This window comes from Amblyomma americanum, chromosome 2, assembly GCF_052857255.1.
Source record: "Amblyomma americanum isolate KBUSLIRL-KWMA chromosome 2, ASM5285725v1, whole genome shotgun sequence".
In the NCBI taxonomy this organism is placed as follows: Eukaryota; Metazoa; Arthropoda; class Arachnida; order Ixodida; family Ixodidae; genus Amblyomma; species Amblyomma americanum.
In genome coordinates this window covers 217995999-218022928 of record NC_135498.1, presented here as the reverse complement: position 1 = coordinate 218022928, position 26930 = coordinate 217995999, and the positions used below count along the sequence as shown (strand labels likewise).

Here is a 26930-nt window from a genome sequence, read left to right as displayed (position 1 = left end):
ACACGGCCGAGGGATTTAGTCTTGGTTAGTGAACACAGAAATTGAGGACATGCCGAAGGATGGTCCCATTGTACAAATAAAAAAAAAACGGGAAATGATAGGATAAAATACAAATAATGAAAGAAGCCATATACATGGGAATAGGCACTGAGGCTTTCTGGCACATGAAATTAAATCATATATGTATCGCAGATATTTATAGGGCAAGAAAAGCAATAACGCCTCTCATTGCAAGTATGACGCTTCTCAACAGACATCCAGCAGAGGAATAAGCAAAAATATTACGATGATATGCAAATAATACAATTGGCTTGGATTGGTTTTTGAGGAAAGGCGATGGTGCAGTATCTGTCTGGCATCTCCGTGGAGGCATATCATAAGGGAAGGGATAAAGGAGGGAATGAGAGAAGACAGGAAGAAAGAGGTGCCGCAGTGGAGGGTTCCAGAATAATTTCGTCCACCGTGGTATCTTTAATGTGCACTGACATTGAACAACGTGGGCGCCGTGGCCATGATCGAACCTGGGAACTCCAGTACAGTAGCCGAGCACCCCAATCATACAGTGAGCCACTGTGGCGGGTATAATACAAAAGCAATGCACGCTTTAAGTAATACCGAGCTGAATTTAAACGTGAACATTAAGCATCTCTTATTTTTCAAGAGTGGAGCTTCCGCGGTAGTTCAGTAGTGATGGCGCTCAGCTACTGACGAAAGACACGGGTTCGATCCCGGCTGCGGCGGTCGAACTTCGATGGAGGCGAAATTCTAGGGGCCCGTGTACTGTGCGCTGTCAGTGCACGTCAAAGAACCCCAGGTGGTCGAAATTTCCAGAGCCCTTCACTACGGCATCCCTCATAGCCTGAGTCACTTTGGGACGTTAAATCCCATAAACCAAACCAAAAATTGACTATTTTTCAAGAGTGCGGCACAACATAAGCGTAATAAATGAATATACTTTGCAGTCATCATTCATGTAGAACTAATCAGGGTATAATTATTCACTGAAGCTGATGGAACAATGTGAAAAATGTGTCGTGTATGGGCGGTGTTCGCGTCTAGTTTGACCTGATATTACGTTTAAAGTATGCGCATAATTCATAACAATTTGCAATAAACGATTTACAAAAAGAGCTAAGCAATGTTGCGATGTATATACAGGGCGGAAACTATAATGTCGCCGCGGTTACACACTATGTTGAAAAGGAGAAAATGATTTTGCACAAAAAAGGCAATGTGCAGTTTTATGAGACCCTGTAACACACATACCTGACATACCACGCTGCACTGTAAGCACATACACCGCACTATTATTTACTTCTCCTCTGCTTCAAATGATTTATTTTTCCCCGTTGGAAACTCTAGTCACAGTTCATTGACTTCGCTAAAAAGCAAAGCCGTAAAGGTGCATAAAATTTCATTACTTGAAGTGAGGGCCCTTTGTTATGCTCCTCACAGCCCAACCTTGGCAGCGCTACGCCGTCCAGGAAAGTTGCGAAATCTGAATTGCTAGACACGCTCAATTTTCTGGAGCTGGAAAAACGAAACTGAATGAATCCTACAGAGTACTAACTAGTTTGGAAAGGCACCCAGAAAGGTACAGAAGACCACCTGAGTCAAATTTCTGAATGTATTGGGATCTAGGATCCAGCCTGGTGCCACCTCCAATTCCTGAGGCTTCCTGTTGCTTTCATGTGGTGTGTTGATGGGCCGGAATGGAAAAAAGAAAAAGTATACGTCCTACAACAACAGCGCTCACTGTCAACCGATATATTTGTTACAAGCTGTCGCAGATAACTCCATACAACCTGCCCTCAAACAGAAATGCAGACCTCGCGCTACCCACTCCGCCTAAAGCCTTAGCTCCGTCGCGTTGCGTGCTCATGCAGCTGCCCGGCGGCTGGCGTAAGTATTGCTGGTAGTGCACTCTGTGCCGCAGCGCCTCCGTCATCGCAAAAGCGGCAGCGCAAAAGCGGCCCCCTTGCTCCCATGCAATCGCGGCACGTTTGTCACACTGCCCAGTATTCTAGAGCACTATAACAATAGGTCTGAGATGTGGTGGGATAGAGCACTGACCACATACACATTGTTGAAGTTTATGACAAATTCTGCAGTTCATGCATGCATACAGTTCCAAGTTCAACCATTTCTATGCAACTGTCTCCGTCCAAGTCAATTTCAAATTTTTGGCGGCTTACAATGAACCATTATATTGATAATTTCCACTTGGCACGATGGTCAGGTTGCTCACAAACTGGAGGTCAGGCAGCCACCCGCCATGGATGGCAGGTTGTGATGACATCACAAGGTCTCATGACCAATCAGGAAATTTCGTGACAGAGAAGCCGGAAATTTTTTGTGAGACAACCACCTGAATGTTATCAAATTAAAAGAAGCCATTTGAGATGCAACCTTGGTGCCTTTGCATACAATGAAGAAGCCAAACATGCTGCCGGAGCCAACGTATATTTCTACGGATTACAGCGGCTGACATGTGCAGCCTGATGCAACTTCACGAGCGTGTCTCGAGCATGCTGCCAATATGTTTAAGTCTCAGGCAATAGAGATGTTCTCTGGCTTCCATGTGACTCAAGCAGCCAATTGTAGCATTACTTTAGCTGTTCTTGATTGCCTCATTCACTTTTGCTCAAACAAAGTGGAATTACTGCCACTAAAAGCTCTTTCTGCTCTCTTCACAGTGATAGCCAGATGGAGGTGCTCCATCATTGGAAAGCCAGCTCCACGATGTGCCCAGACCACCAAACGCACGACTGGCTTGCAATTTTCGATGGACACAAATAAAATGTCACTTACCAAATTTATACTGCATATTCCATATATATATATGCATATTTTTCATCATGATATACTTGACAACCCAAAGATCTCGAAAAAAAATATAAATTGAAAAAAATTCGGAGGGGGACCTCAGAGTGGCAGAGTTTAATTCCAAAAAACCTAGCCAAGCCCGAGCACTCCTCACACGACTGTGTGCGCTTCGTCGTCCTCACAGCTCAGCGCAGAGGTGGTGCGGGTCAGGTGCATGTTAGCAGTCCCAGTTAGCTCAGTTGGTAGACCTCCAGTAATGTGGTGGTCCCAGAGTCAAACCCCGGCCAAGGACACATTTTTCTTTTAACTACGAACTTTCTCTGGAAGCCTTTCCTTCGTAACTGCATGGCTGCGCTTGGGTCGATGTGAATGAATAATTACTGCCGTATTACAAGTCTACTCCACCTTGAAGGATTCCCCTAAAGGTTGGACCAAGGATAAATCAGAACTGGTATTGTGAGCAATCACCAGAAGTACAGTCTAGCACGATTTGAAAGTCATGAGATTCATTCAACCTAAAACTGGCAACAAATTTTTTCTGACGTGGCAGTCACATAGTCGACAACAGGCATGATAGTGTAGGATACAGTAATCATTCAACTAGCTAAGCTCATGTATTTGGTGCGGCCTTCTTGAAAATAAACAGAGTTAGAGCAGTTTAATCGAAGTACTACAAAGCATGATCAATGGATCAGACAGGCAGAGCAGAACGATGGGACTAAAAGGTAATATTGACACAGGTGATAGAAGAGGAGGACGAAGGGAACTCAGGCGATAGACGCAGAGGACGAAGAAAATCTTCTTCCTGCTCGTGCTCGCTCTACCGGCTGTGTAGCTCCTTGGTCCCCGAGTGTTTTTGGTGTACTATTCGTTACAAATCTGGTAGAGGCAGTGCTGGGTACGCTTCCAGACCCGCGCAGCCCATCTGTGATCACGGATCTCACCCCGGTCCACCAGCGCCGCGGCCGCCGCCTGCGAGGAGAGTCCCCAGAGTTCTGACCCCTTCCGGCAGCCACCAGGACGACACAGCCTCGGACGTCGGAGGAGCCAGCTGCCATGTCAACTGAGAGTAGGCTCCCAGCTCACATCCTGTGCCAGCAGCCACGAACACCCCCGTCTTTTCATGGCGACGTGTTCGAGGACGCCGAGGACTGGCTCGAGACATTCGAGCGTGTCGCCCGTTACAACGGGTGGAGCGATGAGCGGAAGCTCCACAACGTGTATTTCGCTCTCGAAGAGTCGGCGCGGACATGGTTCGAAAACCATGAGGCTTCGTTTCCATCCTGGGAGGCCTTCTGCCGCAACCTGCTCGCCACTTTTCCAAATGCCGACCGCCGGGAGCGAGCTGGAGCTGCGCTACACTCGCGCAACCAGCGCCCGAACGAGAGTGTCCGCATGTTCTTTGAGGACATGACCCGCCTTTTCAAGCGCGCGGACCCCTCTATGTCGGAAGACAAGAAGCTTCGCCATTTAATGCAGGGTGTCAAGCAGGAGCTATTCGCGGGACTCGTGCGCAGCCCACCGCGCACTGTGGCCGAGTTTCTCAGCGAGGCGGCCACCATGGAGAAGACTCTACAGCAACGAGCCCACCAATACAATCGTGACGTCAACGCCTTCGGGCCAGACACCTGTTCTATGCATCTCGGAAGCACCCCGGACGACTTACGCGAACTCATCCGTTCCGTCATCCGGGAGGAACTCCAAGCCCTTCGGACGCCTTCTAACATGCCATCCTTCGCGTCGCTGACTGACGTCGTCCGCGACGAGGTGTGCCTCGCAGCCCAACAACAAGCATCTGAGGTACCCCTCCAGCTTGACGCAAGACCCACGTACGCGTCTGTACTCCGTCAAGCTCCGACGTCGGGCAACACCATCAATGCCGCGGCTCCATCAGTGCGGCCACCGGGTCCCCCTCGTGACCCCGCTCTGCCAGCCTACGAGCGGACGCGTAAGAGTCAAGTGTGGCGGGCCCCAGACCGTCGGCCCCTCTGTTATCATTGTGGCGAGGCGGGTCACCTCTATAGGGCGTGCCCGTACCGCCGCGTGGGCCTGCGGGGTTTCGCCCCGGACGACCCCTGCCCTCGCAATGGCGAAAGGCCACTTGAGATAGCCTCTCACCTATTGGAGCGGCAGAATATCGTCACATCCGGTCGCCGCGGGTCTTGATCACCGTCCCCAATGCGCTACCGTTCTCCAAGTCCCCGCGGAGCGCAAAGCTATTCCGGACGCCATTCGCCCAGCCCACGCCGGGAAAACTAATGCCGGCGGCCTCCGGAGGCAAGGCCGCTGCTGTAGGGAAATGTGAAGATCCTTCGCCACCATCACGCCGATACGCCATTTCGCCGGGGGCAGGTAGCGACAGCATCCGACACGCTACCTCCGATTTGTACGTAACAATTGATGGAGTCGACGTCTCCGCCTTACTCGACACCGGTGCCGATTACTCCGTAATGAGCCGTGCCCTCGCCCAAGAATTAAAGAAAGTTTTGACGCGATGGTCTGGGCCGAGCATTCGTACTGCTGAGAGTCACCTGATTACCCCTGCTGGCAAGTGTACTGCAAGGGTCGGCATCCGTAGTTTTCTGTACGTCTGTGAATTCGTGGTACTGTCCGAGTGTTCGAGGGACTTGATCCTGGGCCTCGACTTTCTGCAGACGAACGGCGCTGTCATTGATCTGAACGAAGCCCGGATCACGTTCTCGACGAAACAGGCCGTGGCGCATACCGACAGAGATCCGGGAATCAACGCTCTGCGTATAGTCGACGATGACGTGATGGTGCCACCACGATCTAGCGTCCTGGTTCTCGTGAGACATGACTTGTTCCACGATTACGAGGGTATCGCGGATAGCCACCTCCCTGCTGCTCGCGAAGGGAATAGCCGTCGCTCGAGGCCTCGTCCAGTTGCATAACGGTTGTACTAGTGTCCTACTCACGAACTTCGCCAACGAGGTTCAGCACCTCGCCAGGGACACGGCTGTTGCCTTACTTCACGAAGTTACTGTGTTGCCTGATTTATGCGCCGTCGGGGCCAGCCCTCAAGATGAGGCCGCACCATGCCACGCCCTGCAGACCGTGAAAATCAACCCGGACTTGGCACCTGAGCAGAAGAATCTTCTGTCTGCTCTTCTAGCAGATTTTGCAGATTGCTTCGCCACCAGCTCCAGGGTCGGTCGTACACCTGTCGCCAAGCATCGCATCATCACAGACGAGGCCACGCCGCCTGTATGCCAGCGCCCATACCGTGTTTCTCCTAAGGAACGCGAAGCCATTAAAACGCAAGTCGATGAAATGCTTGCAGACGATGTTATTCAGCCGTCAACAAGCCCATGGGCGTCGCCCGTGGTCCTCGTCAAAAAGAAAGACGGCACCTTGAGATTCTGTGTTGATTACCGGAAACTAAACAACGTGACCAAAAAGGACGTTTATCCGCTTCCCAGGATTGACGATGCCCTCGACCGATTACGTGACGCCAGGTTCTTCTCCTCATTAGATCTCAAAAGCGGATACCGGCAGATAGAGGTGGACCAGAGAGACCGAGAGAAGACGGCTTTCGTGACTCCAGACGGTTCATACGAGTTCAAGGTGCTCCCGTTTGGTCTTTGCTCGGCGCCGGCCACGTTCCAGCGTATGATGGACACCATTTTATCCGGTCTGAAGTGGCAGTCTTGCTTGGTGTACTTGGACGACGTCGTCATTTTCTCGCCTACCTTCGATCAACACTTGGACCGGCTGCGCATCGTGCTTCGAGCCCTGAAATGCGCGCAACTAACGATCAAGCCCGAGAAATGTCATTTTGGTTTCACGGAACTTCGCTTCCTTGGCCATGTTGTCAGCGCACAAGGCGTTCTCCCGGACCCCGACAAGACTGCTGCCGTCTCCAGTTTTCCGCGCCCAACCGACAAGAAGGCACTTCGACGTTTTCTGGGCCTCTGTTCTTACTACCGACGCTTTGTGCCCGATTTCTCCAGAATAGCTGACCCGTTGACAGCACTGACTAGAGACGAAATACCCTTTCTGTGGGGAAGCGACCAAGAAGACGCTTTTCAGGAGCTCCGCAACCGCCTACACAGCCCCCCGATACTCGCCCATTTCGATGAAGACGCCGCCACCGACATACACACCGATGCCAGCAATGTTGGCCTTGGGGCGGTACTTATCCAGTGGCAGGACGGCGTGGAACGCGTTATCGCTTACGCGAGCCGAACACTTTCGCGATCGGAGGCGAACTATTCGACGACAGAGAAAGAATGCCTTGCGGTGATCTGGGCCATCAGCAAGTTTCGTCCATACCTGTACGGACGACCCTTCCGTGTTGTCAGCGACCATCACTCGTTATGCTGGCTGGCAAGCCTTAAAGATCCGTCCGGCCGGTTGGCTAGGTGGAGCACCTGGAAGGTCACAGTGGTCGGGTTCCGCGTGTTTTTCGTCGTGGCCTGCAATCCTTCACCATGCGAAATGGCATTCTCTACAAGCGCAACTTTGGAAAGTCCACCGAAACATTTTTACTCGTGGTGCCCACCCAGTTACGACCTGACATCTTGAGCGCTTGTCACGACGAGCCGTCCGCCGGCCACTTGGGAGTCAGTCGCACGCTGTCAAGGATTCGGGAGAAGTACTATTGGCCCAAATTACTTCCATCAGTGCAGACCTACGTGCGAACCTGCCGCGACTGCCAACGCCGGAAGTCTCCACCCATGAAACCAGCCGGATTTCTTCGGCCAATAGCGCCACCGAAGATCCCTTTTCAACAAGTTGGAATGGATCTCCTTGGCCCCTTCCCGAAGTCATCCACTGGAAAACGGTGGATCGCTGTTGCGACGGACTACTTGACACGTTATGCTGAGACCACGTCGCTTGCGAGCGGAACTGCTGCCGAAGTAGCCGAGTTTTTTGTCCACAGCATCGTCCTGCGTCATGGCGCCCCTGCGGTCATTATTAATGACCGTGGGGCAGCTTTCACAGCCCGCTTAAGCCAGGCTGTGCTGAAACTGACGCACACCAGCCATAGACGTGCGACGGCGTACCACCCGCAGACCAATGGCTTGGTGGAACGGCTCAACAGAACTCTGGCCGACATGCTTTCCATGTACATGGATATAGAGCATAAAACCTGGGACCAAATTCTGCCATACGCTACATTCGCTTACAACACGGCACTGCAGGAGACAACGCGGCTCACTCCCTTCCAGCTTGTCTTCGGCCGTCGAGTTACTACTACGCTGGATGCCATGCTGCCTGTTGACCCCCACTGCGAGAGTGACCCTGACCTCGACATCGCCACTTTTGTGCAGCGTGCGGAAGAAGCGCGGCAACTGGCAGGGCAGCGCATACACCGTCAACAGCAACTAGACGCTGGCCGCTACAACCAGGGACGGCGCTTCGTTGCCTACGAGCCAGGCGACTATGTGTGGATTTGGACGCCCGTTCGTCACCGCGGGCTGTCTGAAAAATTACTCCGTCGATACTTCGGCCCATACTGTGTCCTCCGCCGCATTAGCGACGTCACCTACGAAGTTCAACCCGCCACCCAAGCCAGCTCATCCCACAAACGCAAGCTTACCGACGTTGTGCACGTCGTTCGTATGAAGCCGTACCACGACCGACCACCCGATTGAACTTGAGGCTGACCGCTGTGCCCTGTTCTATGTTGTGATCCTCGTGCCTCACCCTAGCACGCTCGCTTTCTGCTCGTCACTCTAGCGCACGATGGCCGCATCGGGGCGATGCTGCAGGGGAGGGAGCAATGACACAGGTGATAGAAGAGGAGGACGAAGGGAACTCAGGCGATAGACGCAGAGGACGAAGAAAATCTTCTTCCTGCTCGTGCTCGCTCTACCGGCTGTGTAGCTCCTTGGTCCCCGAGTGTTTTTGGTGTACTATTCGTTACAATATGCAGAAAAACCATCTTGCACAAAAACCATCAACCATCATGGAAGGAAACAGCAGTTTACAACTGGAAGCGAGGCAACACAAAAGTGAAATAACTAGAACAATAAGAATGGGGTGCAGCACATTTGGCAGGTTCCCTCAGACCATGAATGGCAGTGTACCATTATATCTCAAGAGAAAAGTGCAGTGAAACCTTGTTATAGTGAACAAGTAAAAAAATCACAAAATAGTTCGCTATAGCCGAAATTCGCAATATAAAATTTCGTCAGAAACACGCACAACATTGGCACAATTTACTCATTAAAGGGACAGCAATTCTGGCGATCCTTACAAGAGAAACGACGTTTCCAAAGGTTCTGACGGTGTCTCGAAGGCGCTCACAGACAAAAAACAGAGCTCCAGGTAGGTTGTCTTCCCCGCATCACAGCCATGTCGCATGGAAAGCGGTACGTCAGAGCAAAAACTATCGCTGCTTTCACCACGTCCACGGCAGCTGACATGAGCACAGGATTGCTATTACAAGCCTACAACCACCTGCAATGCTGCTTGCAGGGCGCTGTTAACGAATTCTGCAAACTTACACGACACTGTCGGTGAATGTGAGATAAAAGTGCGAACCTTGGCGCGAACGCTTGCCGCATCACCACCAGTCACTTATGCGGTGCAGCGAGGCCTGCTATCCAAACGGGCTTGCTTGGCACTAAGGAGTTCCATATATCCGTTTCGTGACCAATCGTGTTTGATATGTAAAGCAGAAATTGCACGTATTTGTCAAAAATATTTACAAAGCGTTCGATATATTCAATAATTCATAATATCTGTGTTCGTTATATCGAGGTTTGACTAACAGTTGTATCTTACCAGTACTCACCTAAGGGGCAGAAATGTGGAGGCTAACAAAAAGGGTTGAACTTAAGGACTACGAAGCGCGCTGTCGAAAGGAAAATGATAGGTGTAACATTAAGAGACCAGAAGCGGGCAGAATGGGTGAGGAAACAAACGTGGGTTAATGACATCCGAGTTGAAATGAAGAGCAAGAAATGGGCTTGGGCAGGGCATGTAATGCGAAGGCAAGATAACCGCTGGTCCTTAAAGAGTAACAGAGTGGATTCCAAGAGAAGGCAAGCGTAGCAAGGGGCGGCAGAAAGTTAGGTGGGCGGGTGAGATTAACAAGTTTGCGGGGATACGGTGGATGCAGCTGGCAAAGGACAGGGTTAATTGGAGAGACATGGGAGAGGCATTTGCCCTGCAGTGGGCATAGTCAAGCTCAAGATGATGATGATTGATTTGGTGCCTCTAAATTCAACAGTGTACAGGTAGACTCAAAAGGACCACAAAAGTTTGTTCGTCTTGTCGGAAGTGGCCCCAATATTGACACATGAGCATCCTAGGGGTGTACAAATTTGTACAGTGGAACTTCGATCATACGACTTTCAGAAAACCGCATGGAACCGTCATATAATTGGAAATGTTTCACAATGGACGGATTATCGTAATAAAGGCACTCGCTTCTCTGGCTGTGAAAATGTACATTTTTTTTCCCTGTGCGTTATAAAAATGCTCCTTTTTTTTTGTTCCATGACAGTTGTTACCACTGTTCCAGGAGGCATACCAGCATCGAGAAGGCCTGCATGCTATCCCACCACTGTGTGTGAAGGGAATCACGTCTCGGAATAAATTCTTTGGAAGATGTGCTAGAAAAGTTGCTCTTCAAAGACGCTCTGCGACGCTTGGGATGAGCGTGCTGGAAACATGCCGTTCTGCTGGGGCTCTGCATAGAACAACCGTCACTATGGCACTTACACAGCAATGCCTGCACTCGAAATTCGCACCAAAAAGGAAAAAAAAAAAAAGGAGAGTATCCCGATATTCTCCAGCAGCACGAAAGCATGCCTATAGTGCAGCATGCTTTGTGTAGTGACGAGCTGTCCGATGGAACGCTGGGTGAAACTTGCCGCTAGCTCAGTGTCACTAGGCCTAATGTGCTCCGCACTGAAGCCACTGTAATCTCACCATGAAATGAAAGTGCACAATTCATTTCTGTAACGCCTTTTACAACGAAGCAAGTGAAAAAATGGCCTGGCTTAGCTTATGGTTAAGCCTAGGATGCGAAGCATACGTCGCTTGGCAAGCCGTACTTCTCGTTCTTCTCCCGTTTCCGTGGCTCTTTGTAACTTGCGCTTTGCGGTCTGGCGAGCCGCCCTCTCCCTGGCCGACATCTCGCTGCTCAACTGACTCAACGAGTGCGTCGCCTTTTATACAATTGCGTGACGTCAGTATCTCCTAGCGGTAGGAGCGGGAGTTAGGCCGCCGGCGGAGGCTGCGCGTCCGCAAGCGAGCGCACGAGTTGAGCCCCAGCTTTCACAGCTGTTGTGATGTCATATCACGTGGTGCGCCGATGTAGGTCAAGTGGTAGCTACGCGGCCGCGCGCGGCGCAGCAAGGAAGAGCTCAGTTGTGCGGCTAGTATGCTTCGCATAAAAGGGGGCCAGGCGAGAACCGTCCAGCACCGACGGCCACGAGTCGCACGTATGGAGTCCAAGGCATCAGCAAAATGGACTTTGCAGGCCAGATTGCATATTGTGAAGCAGATGTTTTCTCTTTAATTCCAATTCGGAATACCTTGGTGCGGCAGGATGACAGCTACTATGGTGGTCCACCAGCCCTTTAAATTCCGGATGGTTCCTGCCTGTATTTAAATGAAGAGGGGTGTGAACATTTTTCCGCCGCATAATCGAGGGTCTTAAAGCCTTATCTCTAAGGAGGATTCGCCAGGCCCGTGCTAAATTGTTGCAAAATGCAAGCCATGGCATGAACAAAGGGCGTAAAATCGGGGTTCCACTGTATGCTGGAATGAATAAAATGACCCTGCAGTAAGAAGATAACTGCCAGAAGGACGTTTACAGCACCATGCATCAACTTAGCTGGACAGTGAGGGCATCAAATAAGCTGACAGCAACACCACTCCTTCTTTGCCTCAGAGACTTACTTGTGTTATTTTTAAGTTTTTGGCTTTCCATTCAGCTTCGAGCACCTCGAAGGGACCCATTTGGTTAGCGGTGACTGCTTTTTTTTTTTCCCACTTCACTCTCCCCCGTATCCTACTCTCTTTGCAGCGGGGCAATTACCAGCTTCATTAGCAGGTGCACCACACCTCTTTCTGTCCGCCAACACTATCTGGCCCTCCTTACAATACATTGCCAACCGATACCTTTGCTGGTGGAATAAAAGTATCACAGGGTATGAGTATACGAAGGAGCTTGAACAGCCTGTTAAGGCAAAATGGCAAACAGATGCCGCGATAATGAAACAAAGCATTATGGGTGTCCAACAGATATGAAGTATTGAGAGGTGCTTGGAAAGGAATAATGGTGCCAGGGGAATATAGTTTTGTACCAGCAGCACAAGGCCAACTGAGGTTAGAAATAAATCAGAGAGCTGTTGGCAGATTAGCACCAAGCAGCCAGGGAAAAAGGACAAACGAGGTAGTAGAGGGGGACATGGACAGCATCGTTCAGACCACAGGATGCTCAGAGTAAAATAATATATGAAGAACACCTTAGGAAATTGGATGATAACAGGTGGATAGCCAAGATATCTAAATACTTATAGAGAAGGAGTGTTGACTCACAGTGGCGGAGAAGAAACAGAACACCAACCAGTAAGTACGAAAGAAACTAGAACGAGGAAATAAACAGCTTTAAGCACCGGGTCAAAAACGCAAAGGGTGAGACAGGGTAAATCCAATGAAAACAAAAAAAAGCAGACTCTGGACCCATACAGAAAATGGGAAAGAGAAACCAGGAAGAAATTGTTCTATGATAACGCAAGAGGCAGAGCCCTGCTCTTAGAGGCTAGATCAGGGTGTCTTGAACGCAAGCTATAAAAAGAAATTCGACCAAGTGGTAGACCTGTAGGAACATTTGAGCATACCGTATAAACAAGTGTAAGGGCCACACCTTATTTTTCCAGATTCGACGGCCAATTTTTGGGGTGCGGCCCATATATGGGATGTGCAAAAAAAATTGGCGGTGGTTTAGGTCTGGTTAAACCTGGAGTGACGCAATAGCTGCAGCTGGCCAATTGGAACTTGTTCAGTTGAATTGCAAAGTCGGTCTTTCGCCGCTCCGTTTCGCTGGGCGTTCCTTCTTCATTTGAATTAGAGATAAAACTAGCGCCAAATTATGCACACCACAAGACAAGAACGAAGACGAGACACCAGCACTAACTCACAACTGAATTTTATTGAAGCCAGGAAGCAGGTTATACAAGGTGAAGTTTCAATGGGAAAGAAGGGTGACACAGAGGAGAAGGTGAACAAAGGCAACATCTGGGATCACAGAAACAGGCAGGCAGCCAAAGATCACAAAAAAAAAAGAACAGTTACATGATAACTGAATCTAAAAATTTAAACTCGGAGGCAAAAAGAGATAAAGAAGGAATACTGACACATCTAAAGCCAAATTTCTTTATGTAGAAAGCCTCCAGACTAACACGTGCAGTCCTATCTGTGCACCCATGCCAAGAATCTTCGTCTCACTTAACCGCACCTCGCAACCGTTGCAACTCATTATGTGTTGTGTTGGGTTATATGGCACATAGGCAGCTAAGGCCATCATGTGCCAAGCACAAGGTATAGAATTGCTTTTCTACAGAATGTTTTGGAGTATAAAAAAGAGGCGATGGTGCAGATGACTTAAAAAGATTGTACTGCCTAGTAATAAAAGGGAAGAAATTTGGAAATGGCTAATGGTAAAAGCCTTAAAGATGGTCAGGCAGCCTAAGCGACTTTCCTTGGCTAGCAAGGATCCTGAGGCTCCCAACCAATCAAATAAGCAGCCTCAGCCTACTTCTCAAGAATGAGAAAGTGGCTGAGGTGTATCATGTATAAAGGCGATCCAGTGGTTAAAAAAAAATTACAGCTTTTCAAGTACGCCTGCTGCTTTTAAAAAGCTAAAAATGGAAGGTATGTTAACAATGGCATTATCAGCTAAAAGCAATGTAGGGTGGAAAGGAATGCATTCATGATAAAATTGAGTGAAGTACTTTTTTCTTAGTTTTTCTAGTTTTATACATGAGAATAAAATGTGGTTAATTGTAAGTTCACCTCCGCATTCTTCGCAAACAGGTTTATCTTGTTTTGTTAGCAGGAAGTTGTGCGTAAGGTGCGTGTGGCCTATTCTGGGACGGCATAAAATCACTTCTTTAAAACGTTCTTGGTGCACACATGACTTAAATTCACCTAAAATCAGCTTTATTAAGTGTAGTTTATTATTCAATTCGCTGTTCCAAGCCGATTGCCATTTTTTCCTTAACTTCCTTTGTACTAATTTCATGCAGTCATTCAAGGGTATATTTACTTTTTTTATTTCCTTGCCACGAGCTTGAGCAGCACAGAAATCTGCTCGCTCATTGCCTTTTATGCCGACATGACTCGGGACATAGCAGAGTTTAATGTTTTGTCTTCTAGCTGTGGCTGTTACTATGTTGTGTATAATGTCACCAAGCATAGGAGTGATTGCGTTTCTTGAGTGGAGGGCTGTAAGTATACTTAAAGAGTCTGTGTAAATAATAGCGTTTTCGAGGTTCTCGCTGAGTATTTTTTCTACGGTCACATATACTGCGTAACATTCTGCAGTGAAGATGGATGCGCACTGTGGAAGTCGTATTGTTGTCTCCGAATTCCCTCGCACAACTGCACTTCCTACATAAGTATCCGTTTTCGAACCGTCAGTATAAAAGGCTGTGAAACCATTGTATTTTTCCTCAAGTGCCAGAAATTCTTGTACTATTTGGAGTTGTGGAGTTTGCTTTTTGCGGAACTGTGTGAGAGTGAAATCGCACAATGTAGGAAAACCATACCATGGAGGCAGTGGACCTCGTCTTTGCGCAATGCTGGGTAATGTGTTCAGTATGCCGAGATTCTGGCAGATCTCTTCAAAGCGCAAGAGCAGTGGCCTGGTGGTTTGCGGTTTGTTGTTAAAGATTGTTCTGGATGGACACTTTGTAACTATTTCATAACAGATGTGTTTTGGAAGGGAACGGATTTTTAGGACGTATGAGCATGTAAGCATGCTTCTTCTATCTGTAAGTGATGGTTCGTTTGTTTCGACATAAAGACTGTTTATGGGCGACGTCCTGTAAGCGCCAGTGGAAAGACGCAACCCCAAATTATGCACTGGATCTAGTCGTTTCAAGTAGGATGGCCTTGCAGAACCATACACCAGGCAGCCATAGTCTAAGCAGGACCGTACCACAGAGCGATAGATGTGTAGAAGGCTTGCCCTGTCAGAACCCCAGTGTTTGTGTGAAAGCACTTTGAGTATATTCAGCGATCGAGAAGCTTTCTTTTTCAAGGCATTTATGTGAGGTAGAAAAGTTAATTTTCGGTCAAATGTTATGCCTAAGAATTTGTGTTCAGTTTTTAAAGGTAACTGGCTTTCGTTTAGGTATAATGTGGGGTCTGTCTGTAGACCCCGTTTCAGTGAAAAAAGTAAGGCCACTGTTTTCTGTGGAGAGAACTGGAAACCATTCCTGTCTGCCCATGTTGCCAGTTTATTTATTGTTAGCTGTATTTGTCTTTCACAAGTGGATATGTTTGAGGATGTACATGCTATCTGAAGATCGTCAACATAAACAGAATACATAATGGACCTTGGGATTATTTTCCTAATAGAATTCATTTTTACGACAAAGAGAGTTGTACTTAAAATACAGCCCTGGGGTACCCCATTTTCCTGAATAAAATTCTTTGAAAAGGTCGAGCCTAGGCGCACATGGAATGAGCGATTGGATAAAAAGTCTTATGCAATTTAACATCCTGCCGCGGACGCCAAGCTCGGCAAGGTCTTGCAGAATCCCAAACCTCCAGGTTGTGTCGTATGCCTTTTCTAAGTCAAAAAAGACTGCAAGACATTGTTGTCTGTGTATAAACGCATCTCTGACAGTATTTTCAAGGCGGACTAGGTGATCTGTGGTGCAGCATCCTTTTTTAAAACCACATTGATGGCTGTCGAGAAGTTCACGGGATTGAAGGACAAAAGTTAATCTTATGTTTAAAACACTTTCAAAGGACTTGGCGAGGCAACTGGTAAGGGCTATGGGTCTATAACTGTTCGGAGCGGTTGGTGGCTTCCCGGGTTTAAGAAACGGCACAATAATAGCTTCCTTCCAAGCTTTGGGTATTTTTCCTGATACCCAAACTTTGTTAAAAAACTTTAGAAGCGCCTCTACGGCAGGTTCAGAAAGATGGGCTAGCATTTGGTAATGTATTTGGTCTGGGCCGGGGGCGGTATGTTTACCGGCAGAAAGTACTGTTTGGATTTCTTGTATTGTAATTAAACTATTGTACGGTTCGTTTGTACGCAGTCTGTCGGCAGTCTTTGTTTCTCTCCTGTCTTTTTGTATTTTCAAAATGAATCGCTGTAGTGGGATGAGCTGGAAACTTCGGAAAAATATTCGCCTAAAATATCTGCCTGTTGTTCTAGACTAGTCTGTACACCGGGGGCGGTAAGAAGGGGGACTGTGAACGGAGAGTAGTTGCCTTTTAGCTTTCTGACCTTCTCCCACATTTGTTTTGATGTGGTTGAGTTGTTTATCGACGACACGTAATTTTTCCAAGAAGATTTTTCTGCACTACGACGGATATAACGAGCTTTTGCTCTCGCCTTTTTAAATTTTATAAAATTCTCCTGTGAGGGGTATCTGCGAAAAATGCCCCAGGCTTTGGTTTGTTTCTTTTTTGCTTCTTTACATTCTTTTGTGTACCAGTATTTGTGATTTTGTTTTACTATTCCAGAGGATTGAGGAATAGCTTGGCGTGCAGCGGCAATAATACAGTTTGTGAGACATTCGTTTAGTTCGTCTACACTCACGTCGTCAGAAACTATTCTATCTAGGCTGGCTTTTTCACGGAACAGTGCCCAGTCGGCTAAGTGCAGTTTCCATCGTTGTGGTTTAGTTGGGATTACTTCGGGTGAATGTGCTAAGCTAATTAGTATGGGTAGATGATCACTTCCATATGGGTTATCTAAGACATCCCAATTAAAATCTGTAAAAATCGAGGACGAACTAAAAGACAAATCTATGCAACTGAATTTTCCTGAGCTAGGGGAACAATAGGTTTGTTTGCCAGTGTTCAGGAGGCAAAGGTTATTGGAGAGTATAAAATCCTCGATCAGTTGGCCTCTAGTGTCGGTTTTGTTACTGCCCCAAAAACTGGAGTGGGCGTTAAAATCTCCGACCATCAAAAACGGTTCCGGTAGTTGCACTAAAAGGTCTTGTAAGTCTTGGAGTGTTATTTTAAGATGTGGATCAATATAAACGCAGCACACTGTGAGTGTTTTAAATGTGTGCAGGATGGCCGCCACAGCTTCTAATTTGGTTTTAAGCTTGTGTTCTCGGGCTGCGATTCCACTGTTAACAATGATGGCTACGCCACCCGAAAGCCGGCTCACCTGCTCTCGGTCACGGCGGAAGACCTTATAGTGTTTTAGAATGTTTTCGTGTGTAAAGCCTAAATTTGTCTCCTGTAAACACAAGGCGACAGGTGAGTATGTGGCTAATATGTCTTTTATGTCGCTTAGGTTATGTAAGAGTCCCCTACAGTTCCAGTGTATAAAAGCCATCTTGTATTATGTGGGTACTGAAAGGAACTAGGTTGGGTTTTCAGGCGCCCTTATTCGGGGCTTTTCTTTTTTTTTTCGGTCTATGGAGCCCCGCCACCCTTTCGACGTCGACGCCTTAGGACTACTTTGACTTGTGTCCATCGTGTCCATCGCATCCTCCGACACGCTGGACGAGCGTGCAAGCCGCACGTTTGTTTTCATGTTCGGCCTCTCCGTGTGGGGAGGGACCTTGGGGCCCGCGGACCTGGAGGTCCGCGCGTCCTGTTTTGTGGGTGGTGGCGCAGCGCTAGCTGCTGCCACCTTGGGCACGGGTGGCCCCACTACAGGCTCACTGCGTGTGGCCTGAGTGGGAGCCAAAAGCGGCTGTGGTGCTGTGCCCCTTTGCACCACATCGGAGAAAGTAGGTTTGTGTATTGAAGCTACCCTCTTTCGCGCTTCCCTAAATGTTATGTTTTCTTTGACTTTGATTGTGACAATCTCCTTTTCTTGTTTCCAAACTGGACATGTGCGTGAGTATGCAGGATGGCTGCCCTCACAATTTACACATAGGTGTGGTTCAACTGCACAGTTTTCGGAATCGTGTTCATGGGAAGAGCATTTAGCACATGTGAGTTGGCCCCGGCAACTCTGAGAGCTGTGGCCGTAACGTTGGCATTTGAAGCAGCGTCGTGGGTTTGGTATGTACTGTCTTAGTTGGAGCTTTATGTAGCCTATTTCTACGGAGTCGGGGAGGATACTAGATGCAAATGTCAGGACAATGTGCTTTGTGGGGATTTCTTTATTATCTCGTCTCATTTTTATCCTGTACACGTTGGTCACGTTTTGCTCCTTCAAACCTTCCAGAAGTTCTTCATCAGTTACATATTTGAGGTCATCATCTGAGATAACTCCCCTAACAGTATTCAAAGATCGGTGTGTGCTGATTGTGACCGGTATATCTCCGAATGACTTCACTTCTGACAATTTCTCTTGTTGGTGGTTGTATAAAACTTCTAAAAGAAGGTCTCCGTTTGCTAGTTTTTTGATCTTGTACCCTTCTCCTATGGCACTTGTTAAAGTCCTGGTAACAATGAATGGTGACACTTGTCTAGCAGTTTGTTCCTCGTGTTCGCTGTGAACAACGTGGAATCGAGGGAAGCTTGTAGCGTTTTTTTTGAAGAATTTATCTGTCTCGGTGCGCCCTCTTTTTCGAGGGAGATCGGGTTGAAAAAAATGAGAAGCCATGGAATGTGTTCTTTGTTCGGCAATGGTGGCAGCCACCCACCATGGAGCCCTACATGGGGACGGGACAGGTGCCTTTAAAAAGCCCTGTCTGCGCCAGCTGTACACCATCACTATAACCAAATATGGCGTAACAAAGGTTTGTCAGCCACACAAGGTTAACCCTCGCCGCCAGGAAAAAGGAAAAAACCAAGAAGTGAGTGGGAGACAGGAGAGTTGTGAGAAAGGGGTAGGAAAGTGAAAGATGAAGTGGAGAATAGGAAAAGGCGACTGCCGATTTCCCCCGGTCGGGTCAGGCCGAAGGTGCCGTCTACAGGAAGCTGGGGCCAAAGTGGTGTGTTGCCTCCGCCGAGGGGCCTTAAGGGTCCAAACGCTCGGCATCGGCTCAACCACCAGGATCCCCTTTTACCCGGACACGGCGATGCCACGCACGGCGAGGCGTGGGTGCTCGGGTCCGTGGTGATGCACGGTTCACCATCATCCCCTTGCGGGGATGTCCCTGCGGATGCTCGGGAACCCGCGGTGTCGCCACTCACCGTCGCGACGCCTGCAAGCTGCAGGCGCCCCCCTGCGGGGAGCAACTCATTATGTGCGCAACCAAATGTGCGTACTTATCTTTCAAGTCTGATAAATTTCGGGCATGGTCCCCCAAACGCTCGTTGATGCAGCGGCCAGTCTGGCCGACATATAACTTCCCACAAGTTAAGGGGATAGCGTAGACCACTCCTACGGAATACTCTGTAAACGGAGTATCATGCTTTATCTGGCAATCCCGCTTCCTTGAGTTGCAGATTCGGGGCACAACTTTTCCAGCTTGTTAGGAGCCGAAAAGGCGACACTCACGCCATACCTGTTGGCCACTTTCCTCAAGTTGTGCGAAGTCTTGTGTACGTAAGGCACAACTAGCGGCTTCTGTGTCCTGCAACGATCTTCTCCGGTATTTCTTCGTGTTCCGTGTATAAGTTTTTGAAGGAGGGTCTCGCAAACAGCAATCAACACAGAGCAGGGGAACCCAGCTACTAAAAGTCGGCTCATCTGATTTTGAAAGCTATCTTGCAACTGATGCGGGCACGATTTCTTGAGAGAAGACTGCAAGCAATGTGACGCTATTGCTCTTTTTACAGTCTTACAGTCTTGGAGTGCATAGAATCATAAGGCAAAAGACCTTTTTTTGCACTCGGGTAACAGCACGGGTAATAAGTAGACGTATTATTTTACCACTTCCAGCAACTTGCAGCCAATTGTGAACTGCTGTTCCCTTGCTAGACTGTTGAACACGACTTTGGTTTTCTGCATACTGATTTTTAGACCCGCCGTTCTGCTCTGCCTGTCTTAACTCATTTATCATACTTCGAACCTCATCTCCCGAGTGACTCAGCACGCAGATTATTTAGGTATCCTCCATTAACTCTTATCCCTCACTGTTCCCAATCCAGGCCTCGCAATACCTCCTGTAAACAGGTGGTGAATAGCATTGGAGAAATCGTGTCTCCTTGCCTGACGCCCTTTCCTTATTGGAATTTTATTGCTGACTTTATGGAGGACTATGGTAACTGTGCAGTTCCTATATATATCTTCCAGTGTTTTGACATAAGGCTCTTCAACACCCCAATTATGCAATGCCTGTATGACTGCTGAAATTTATCAATGAAGGCTATATATAGGGATTGATTATATTCTGTGCATTTCTCTATCACCTGATTGATAGTGTGAATATGATCTATTGTAGAATATCCTTTAGAAAGCCTGCCTGATCATTTGGTTGATTGAAGTCTAAGGTTGCACTCACTCTATTTGCGATTACCTTAGTAAATACCTTGTCGGCAACGGATCGGTCTGTAATTTTTCAAGTCCTTGGCGTCTCCCTTCTTATGAATTAAGATAATGTTTGCGTTCTTCCAAGCCTCTGGTACAGTCGAGGTCATAAGGCATTGCGTATACATAGGGTTATTCGTTTTCGGGTTTTATATTTTTTCAAATTCGGGGGGTAAAAATCGGGCATTATTTTTCGGCTTGATAATAGGGGAGAAATCGGGTTTTTCGTGGAAAAATTCCGCAATTCTGGTTTTATCGGGTTAAATTTGCAAACTAATAATTTATTCGATTTACTCTAACCGGTGGGTAACAACTAGGGCTAGATTTTGGGCTGCTTTCAAGAAAATATTGCAAAATTTGGCGTTTCTTTGATAATTATTACTCCCAGTGAGAGGCAACGGTCAGTTTTGAAAAAAGAAACATTTTTATTCAAGAGGGCTGGTCATTCGACGTTCTGCACGTCCTTGTTAACATACATAATCATCTGCATGCGCAACATCTCGGTTTCCATACGGGACCTGTCTGGTCTCTGCAGGTACCTTAGCTGAGAGAACGTTCGCTCAACGTCACAGCTGCCATTAGCTAGGCACAACAATGATAACGCTGCATTTGCTAGCCTTGGGTAACGCACAGTTGCGTCGTTCCAAAAGTCCATCACTTCAACACCTTCATTTGTGGGGCTTGCTTCCAGCAAGTACTGGTTGAACTCCTCGCGAAGCGAGCCTACATCATCCATCACAGAATTAAAGAGAGGTCGGTAGTCATCAAACGACTGACTCAGCAGCCGCTTCTGGAACGGATCGAGTACGGCTCCCAGTTTCCACAATGTCAACTCGTTTTCTACTTTGTCTGAGACGTTCCGTTTCAAAGTGCAGTCCCATTTTGCGGAGATTTTGGCGCAAAACTCTTCACAACAAGTTTTTACTAATGTGGCACTGCTCTTAGGCAACATAGACAAAACACCTTTCGCCCGATCACTTTTACCGATCATCGTGGAAAGCTCGTTGACAGTCTGCTGTAGCTTGACGTTTACGAGGTGACCGAAGCTTGGCATGAGGAGTTCTCCACTTTCAAGCGTTTTCTGGACATCTAAAAGAGGCTCGAGTGCATCTCTCATTAAGACTGCCTTTGCATAAAGAAACTCTTTTTCAGAAAGTATCGCTCGAATAGCTTCCGCTTTGGTGCTATCATGCGAGCATTCAACAAGTTCTGTTAATGAGCTCCACATTTCTATGACGACAACAAGCGCTTTGTAGAAGCTTTGCCATCTGTTCGGAACTACAGAAGGAGGCTTCTTTGCATCAGCGCCAAACAGGCTATTAGAGGCACATATTTCGATGTACTTTTGGTGCAGCTTGTTAGCGTGCTTAAATAATGCTCCAAACTTGATCACTGTGGATCGAACATCAGACACGCAAGGTGACGAAATTGCATGGTCAACGCTCACATGGATCAAATGAGCTAAGTCCTTTACATGCAAGATGTGGATCGCTTCAGCTTCGCAGATCTCATGTACCATTTTTCGCATGTACTCCGCGGAATCTGTGGCTACGGCTACATCCTTCCACGTCTTGCCGACAGTAAAGAAAGCCTTGCCGACTACCCGGGCCACTGTGTAGCTGTTCGAAGCATTAACTATGTCGGCGTCGACTAAACAAACCTGCTTCTTTTTTGCTTTTTGACTATAATAGCACAGCAGAGTGTTAATGGTAGGCACTCCGGTTATGTCAGGGGATTCGTCGACGATAACACTCACTTTAACGGCTTGCATATCATCACGGATTTTCGCCATGTCCTTGTCAAAAGCTTCTTTCAAGCATTTAATCCGAAGTCGCTGTCCAGTCGGCATAGTTCTAGCGGCCTTGCAGTATTTGCGTACGAAATCCCCCAGAGGTCCGTCCGCCTGATGCATGCTGATTCCACTGTACGCCAGGGCACAAACGAAGTCGTGAATCACGCCATTCGCTTCATTTTCCTTCGCACGCTGCCTACAGGAAACATCGAAGAGCATTGGCTGAGATGTTCCCGCCTTTTCAGCTTCTTGGACCGCCATCTTCAACTTCTTATGACGCGATGACGCGAGATGCTCGCGAATTCGGTCGTAGGGCTTCTTCGCTGGATCGGTGACCATCTCGGTGTTGCAGTACTTGCACACCAGCGCGCGGCTGCCTTCAGTCTTTTGTTGTAGTCTGTAAATCCTCGTGTTCTTTGCACCAATCATCCAATGTCTTTCGTTTTCTTCCCATCGTGAACGCTAGTCAGCAGTGCTGCGAATGCACGACGTGTAAATATCGCCGCTGCGCGTGCCCAAGCTGCAGGCGCTGTGTTCGGGACTCCGACGTTAGATGGCGCCACGGGCCCTGCAGTCAACGATTGTCTGTCTGTCGGCCGCTTTGGCCGCCTCTCGCCTGCGCGCCAACTGGAGGCACAGCAATTCCGTGGGCACAGTTGTTTCAGAAATCGGGAAAAATCAGGTTTTACCCGATATTTTAGGAACACGTTCGGGGTGCAAAAATCGGGTAAAATCGGGCTTTACCCGAAAACGAACAACCCTACGTATACAGGGTGCTTAGTTTTTCTAGCACAATCTCCCCTCCGTCCTTCAATAGATCTGCTGTTGCCTGATCCTCGCCAGCTGCTTTTCCCCTTTGCATTGCTCCCAAGGCTTTCTTTACTTCCTCTTTCGTTACTGGTGGGATGACGCATTACTGTTCGCTACTGTCTCTGTCATAAATGTTCTGATTACACTGTCTACTGTATAGATTTGCGTAGAACTCTTCGGCTACCTTAGTTATCTTATCCATATTGCCAATGATATCTCTTAACAAGGAGGGCAAGGAGGGCTTTCCCTCTAGTGTACAGTAAAAAAAATCTATGCCCGTGCCTTTGACAGCCATAAAAAAGCTGGAGCTAGAGATACTGATGCTGATATGGATCATGGGAGCTCGCGGCGGAGGACAACATTGACGATGATGATGATGATAACCCGCAGCCTCGGGCGCCATTTGTGGGCGGCACCTGGAAATTCCTGTGCGCATGCCTCTCCAAAGCTGTTCTTAAGTGGGTTGTGGAAAGCATGGGTGCAGCCCTTACATGGATCTTTTATTTTTAAATATTTCCTTGGGAAAAACAGGGTGCGGCCTATACACGCATTTATAGGGTATTTTACAAGGAAGCGGGAGTATCCATCCATATCTCCATATTGGTGCAGTGACTATTCCTGATGTCCTATACTCCGTTCCTTACATCAGGTGCAAAGCTATGAAAGGTATGGAACTAGTCCGCAAGGAAAAATAAAGGGAGTCGTGTTACTCCGCATTTGTTCTGTGGCCGTGTGGTCTAAGGCACGAGAAAGCTACAGCGTGTCGCCAGCAATAAAAGTGCATTTAATCAAACTCACGACAAATGTGTCATGCAATACACCTGCAGGCAAAGCATTTAGTGTGTTCCGTTCACCACAAAAAACTTTTTGGTTTTGGATGCAGGCAGCGCAAACAAGAGCGCTAGCTCTGGCAGTGTTGCACCTCATGTATGAAACGCAGTATAGGGTTCAGAGGTACCACAAGAGACATGCACAGGAAAGAGACAGGATTTGGGCCCTTGGAGAGAAGGGCAGACAGATAGACATCACTCACTGGGTGTCTGATGGGGGAGGCAGGTGCCGTTTCCGGAAGCGCCGCTCGTTCACAGCCCAACGCGGAGCCTCCCCAGCCGAGAAGCGCATCACCTGCACCAGTGTGGTTGAAAAGGACTGACATCCCAGTTTTCTCATGATGCACATTGAACATAGGAACTGTGTGCTGTCAGGTTTTATGGCATGTGAGCAGCTAAGGCTATCATGCACCAAACATGGGGCCCAAGTGTCTATATGGAGGCTCCAAAGAAAGTGAGTTCTAAGAAAATCTGCAGTTTGTTTAAGACCTCTGGGAACTAAAAAGCACACAACAAATTTACAAATGCATTATCTGAACAGAGCAAGCTGATGAGGTCAACGTTATACACCACACAATCAGACTCTCTTTCTGCAATCACCATTTATTCCACAGAGGAGAAAAGGCGCCTCACCGACCATGGCAAGTCAACAATACTACTACTTCTAACCCCATTCCCCCCCCCCCCCCCCCCCCCCACCCACAACGACTGTCCTGGGTCTTCTTTTTCTCCTTCCTCTGGGAAGACTCCGCTTACCGGAGAGGGAATACAGTTCCCTCCGAGGTCATCTCAGGGTAAAGGGGGCAATGCCTGGTGTGCCTCCTGTTTCAACACAAGCTAGAGTGAAGAATCCATTTGTAGCGAAATAGAGCAAAATGCTTCTCAAGTTCTGTCCACTAAAACAACAAGTGGCTTAATGTGACCATGTCTACATGTAACACACAAAGAGGTCTTCCTTGCTTTGCGAGAGTGAAGACGTGTACGCTGTGTGCTTCCCATTGCAACGACAGCATAGAATCACTTTCAAAAAATGTTCTTGGTGTCTACATGACCTCCATTTGCCAAGTTGTCTTCCTTGTTCACATCATTATTCTAGTGCGACGGTTCAGGATAGTGGACAGTCCATGTGAACATTCATAGTGCATTCATAGCAGTGGCGAATAATCATAGCAAATGTGTTCAGCAGTCGTCCAAGTACAGAATCACCGTCACTCTCAACCGCACTAATTTTAAAGCTGATGAAAAACATTGCATATATAACGCACAGTAATCATCCACGACAATCTCAAACAACGCAGAACAAACTGCGCGTGGCTAGAAACATTCCAGGTAAATATGGCAGCATCTCCCGTCAGAAACAAAGTGAATAAAAACGCATGCTGATGGCTTTGAACACGAACAAATAAGCAAGACAGAGCTTCGCGGCAGTATTCGCTTCTAAGTCTGCATGTGTGTGTCATGTTATCGATGTGCATTAGTTATTTTTTCATAGTACACCCCCGGATTCTGTTACCCACAAAACATTATGTTCCAGTTTCAAGCAGTTAACCCACCAGGGGCCTTGAAAAAAAAAAAAAAAGAGAAAATACCAGAAAGGCTCATTTTTTTTTATTACACAAAATCCTTCAGCAGGATGATTAAAACAAAAATATGTGTGAAAAAAATTCTATCCCACAGAATAAACCTTCATATGACATTTATGTGTCTACTCATAAACTCCGGAATGAAAGGTTTGCAATAAATAGCAGTGCACAAGATGGGATGCACCGATGGCATAGAGGTAGAGCGTCCGCCTCGCGTGCAAGAGGACCAGGGCTCGAATCCCAGTGCCGCGCAATTCTCAACCGGGTCTGAAAAAAAAAAAAAAAACTCCGCGTGTCGATGGAATTGCATATCCAGGCCTGGGGCGCACTGTGGCCTGATCTCGGTGACCAGAATCGACAATACACTCCTCACCAGAACAAAATTTGGCCGCGGTGGCTCAATGGTTAGGGCGCTCGACCATTGATACGGGGTACCCGGGTTCGAACCCGACCGCGATGGCAGCGTTTCATTGATGCGAAACGCAAAGGCTCCTGTGTGCTGTGCCATGTTAGTACACGTTAAAGATCCCCAGGTAGTCAGTTATTCTGGAGCCCTCCATTTCGGCACCTCTTTCTTCCTTTCTTCTTTCACTCCCTCTTTCATCCCTTCCCTTACAGTGCTGTTCAGGTGTGGGCCGAGATATGAGGCAGATACTGCGCCATTTCCTTTTCCCAAAAACCAATTTTCATTTTTTTTTTTCACCCTGGTGTAGTACTTGGCCACAACCTTGTATGAACAAACCAATTAACCTTTGGCCCTCAGTCCCCAGCGGCTGAGGAGCAACTGACCAAGGCGGCGGTCAGACCTGTGACGCGCAGAGGGTGCTAAGAATCTCTGGCTCTGGACATTCCGTCATTGGAATCTGAACCTGGCAACGTTTAACGCTAGAACTTTATCTAGTGAGGCTCTTCTAGCAGTGCTGTTCGAGGAACTAGCGGGAATTAAATGGGATGTCTTAGGGCTTAGTGAAGCTAGGAGGACAGGTGAGCCCTATACAGTACTAAAGGACAGACACATAATGTGATATCGCATATTAGCGGATTGACGAGAACTAGGTGCGGGATTCCTGATTAATCAGGATATAGCCGGCAGCGTAGAGGAGTTCTATAGTATTAACGAGAGGGTGGAAGCTATCGTAATTAGGCTCAGTAGGGGTACAAGCTGAAGGTGGTGCAGGTCTATGCACCCACATCCAGCCGTGGTGACCAGACCGTTAAAAGCTTAAGACGAGGAATCAGCAATGAACAAAGTAAAGTCACAGTACACTGTACTGATGGGAGACTTCAATCCGAATGTGGGAAAGAAGCAGTCTGGCGGCCAGGCGGTAGGCGACTACGGGATAGGTTCTAGGAATAGCAGGAGAGAGTTATAAGTAGAATTCGCCGATAGAAATAATTTACGGGTCATGAATACCTTCTTCGCAAATGACAAAACAGGAAGTGGACCTGAAAGAGCACCAATGGTGAGACTAAAAATGCAATCGACTTCATACCATGCACTCAGGCTGGCATCGTTCAGGATGTGGCCGTCCTGG

The 26930-nt window shown here is 47.8% G+C and overlaps 1 protein-coding gene across 1 annotated transcript in view; it reads right to left on the bottom strand.

Annotated features, from left to right (window-relative positions):
- LOC144122164 (uncharacterized) overlaps positions 1–26930 on the bottom strand; it is a 115077-nt gene that overhangs the window by 48284 nt on the left and 39863 nt on the right. The window contains exon 3 of the mRNA XM_077655739.1: positions 24016–24107. Coding sequence (XP_077511865.1) covers positions 24016–24107 — 92 coding nt within the window. The remainder of the gene's footprint in view (positions 1–24015; positions 24108–26930) is intronic.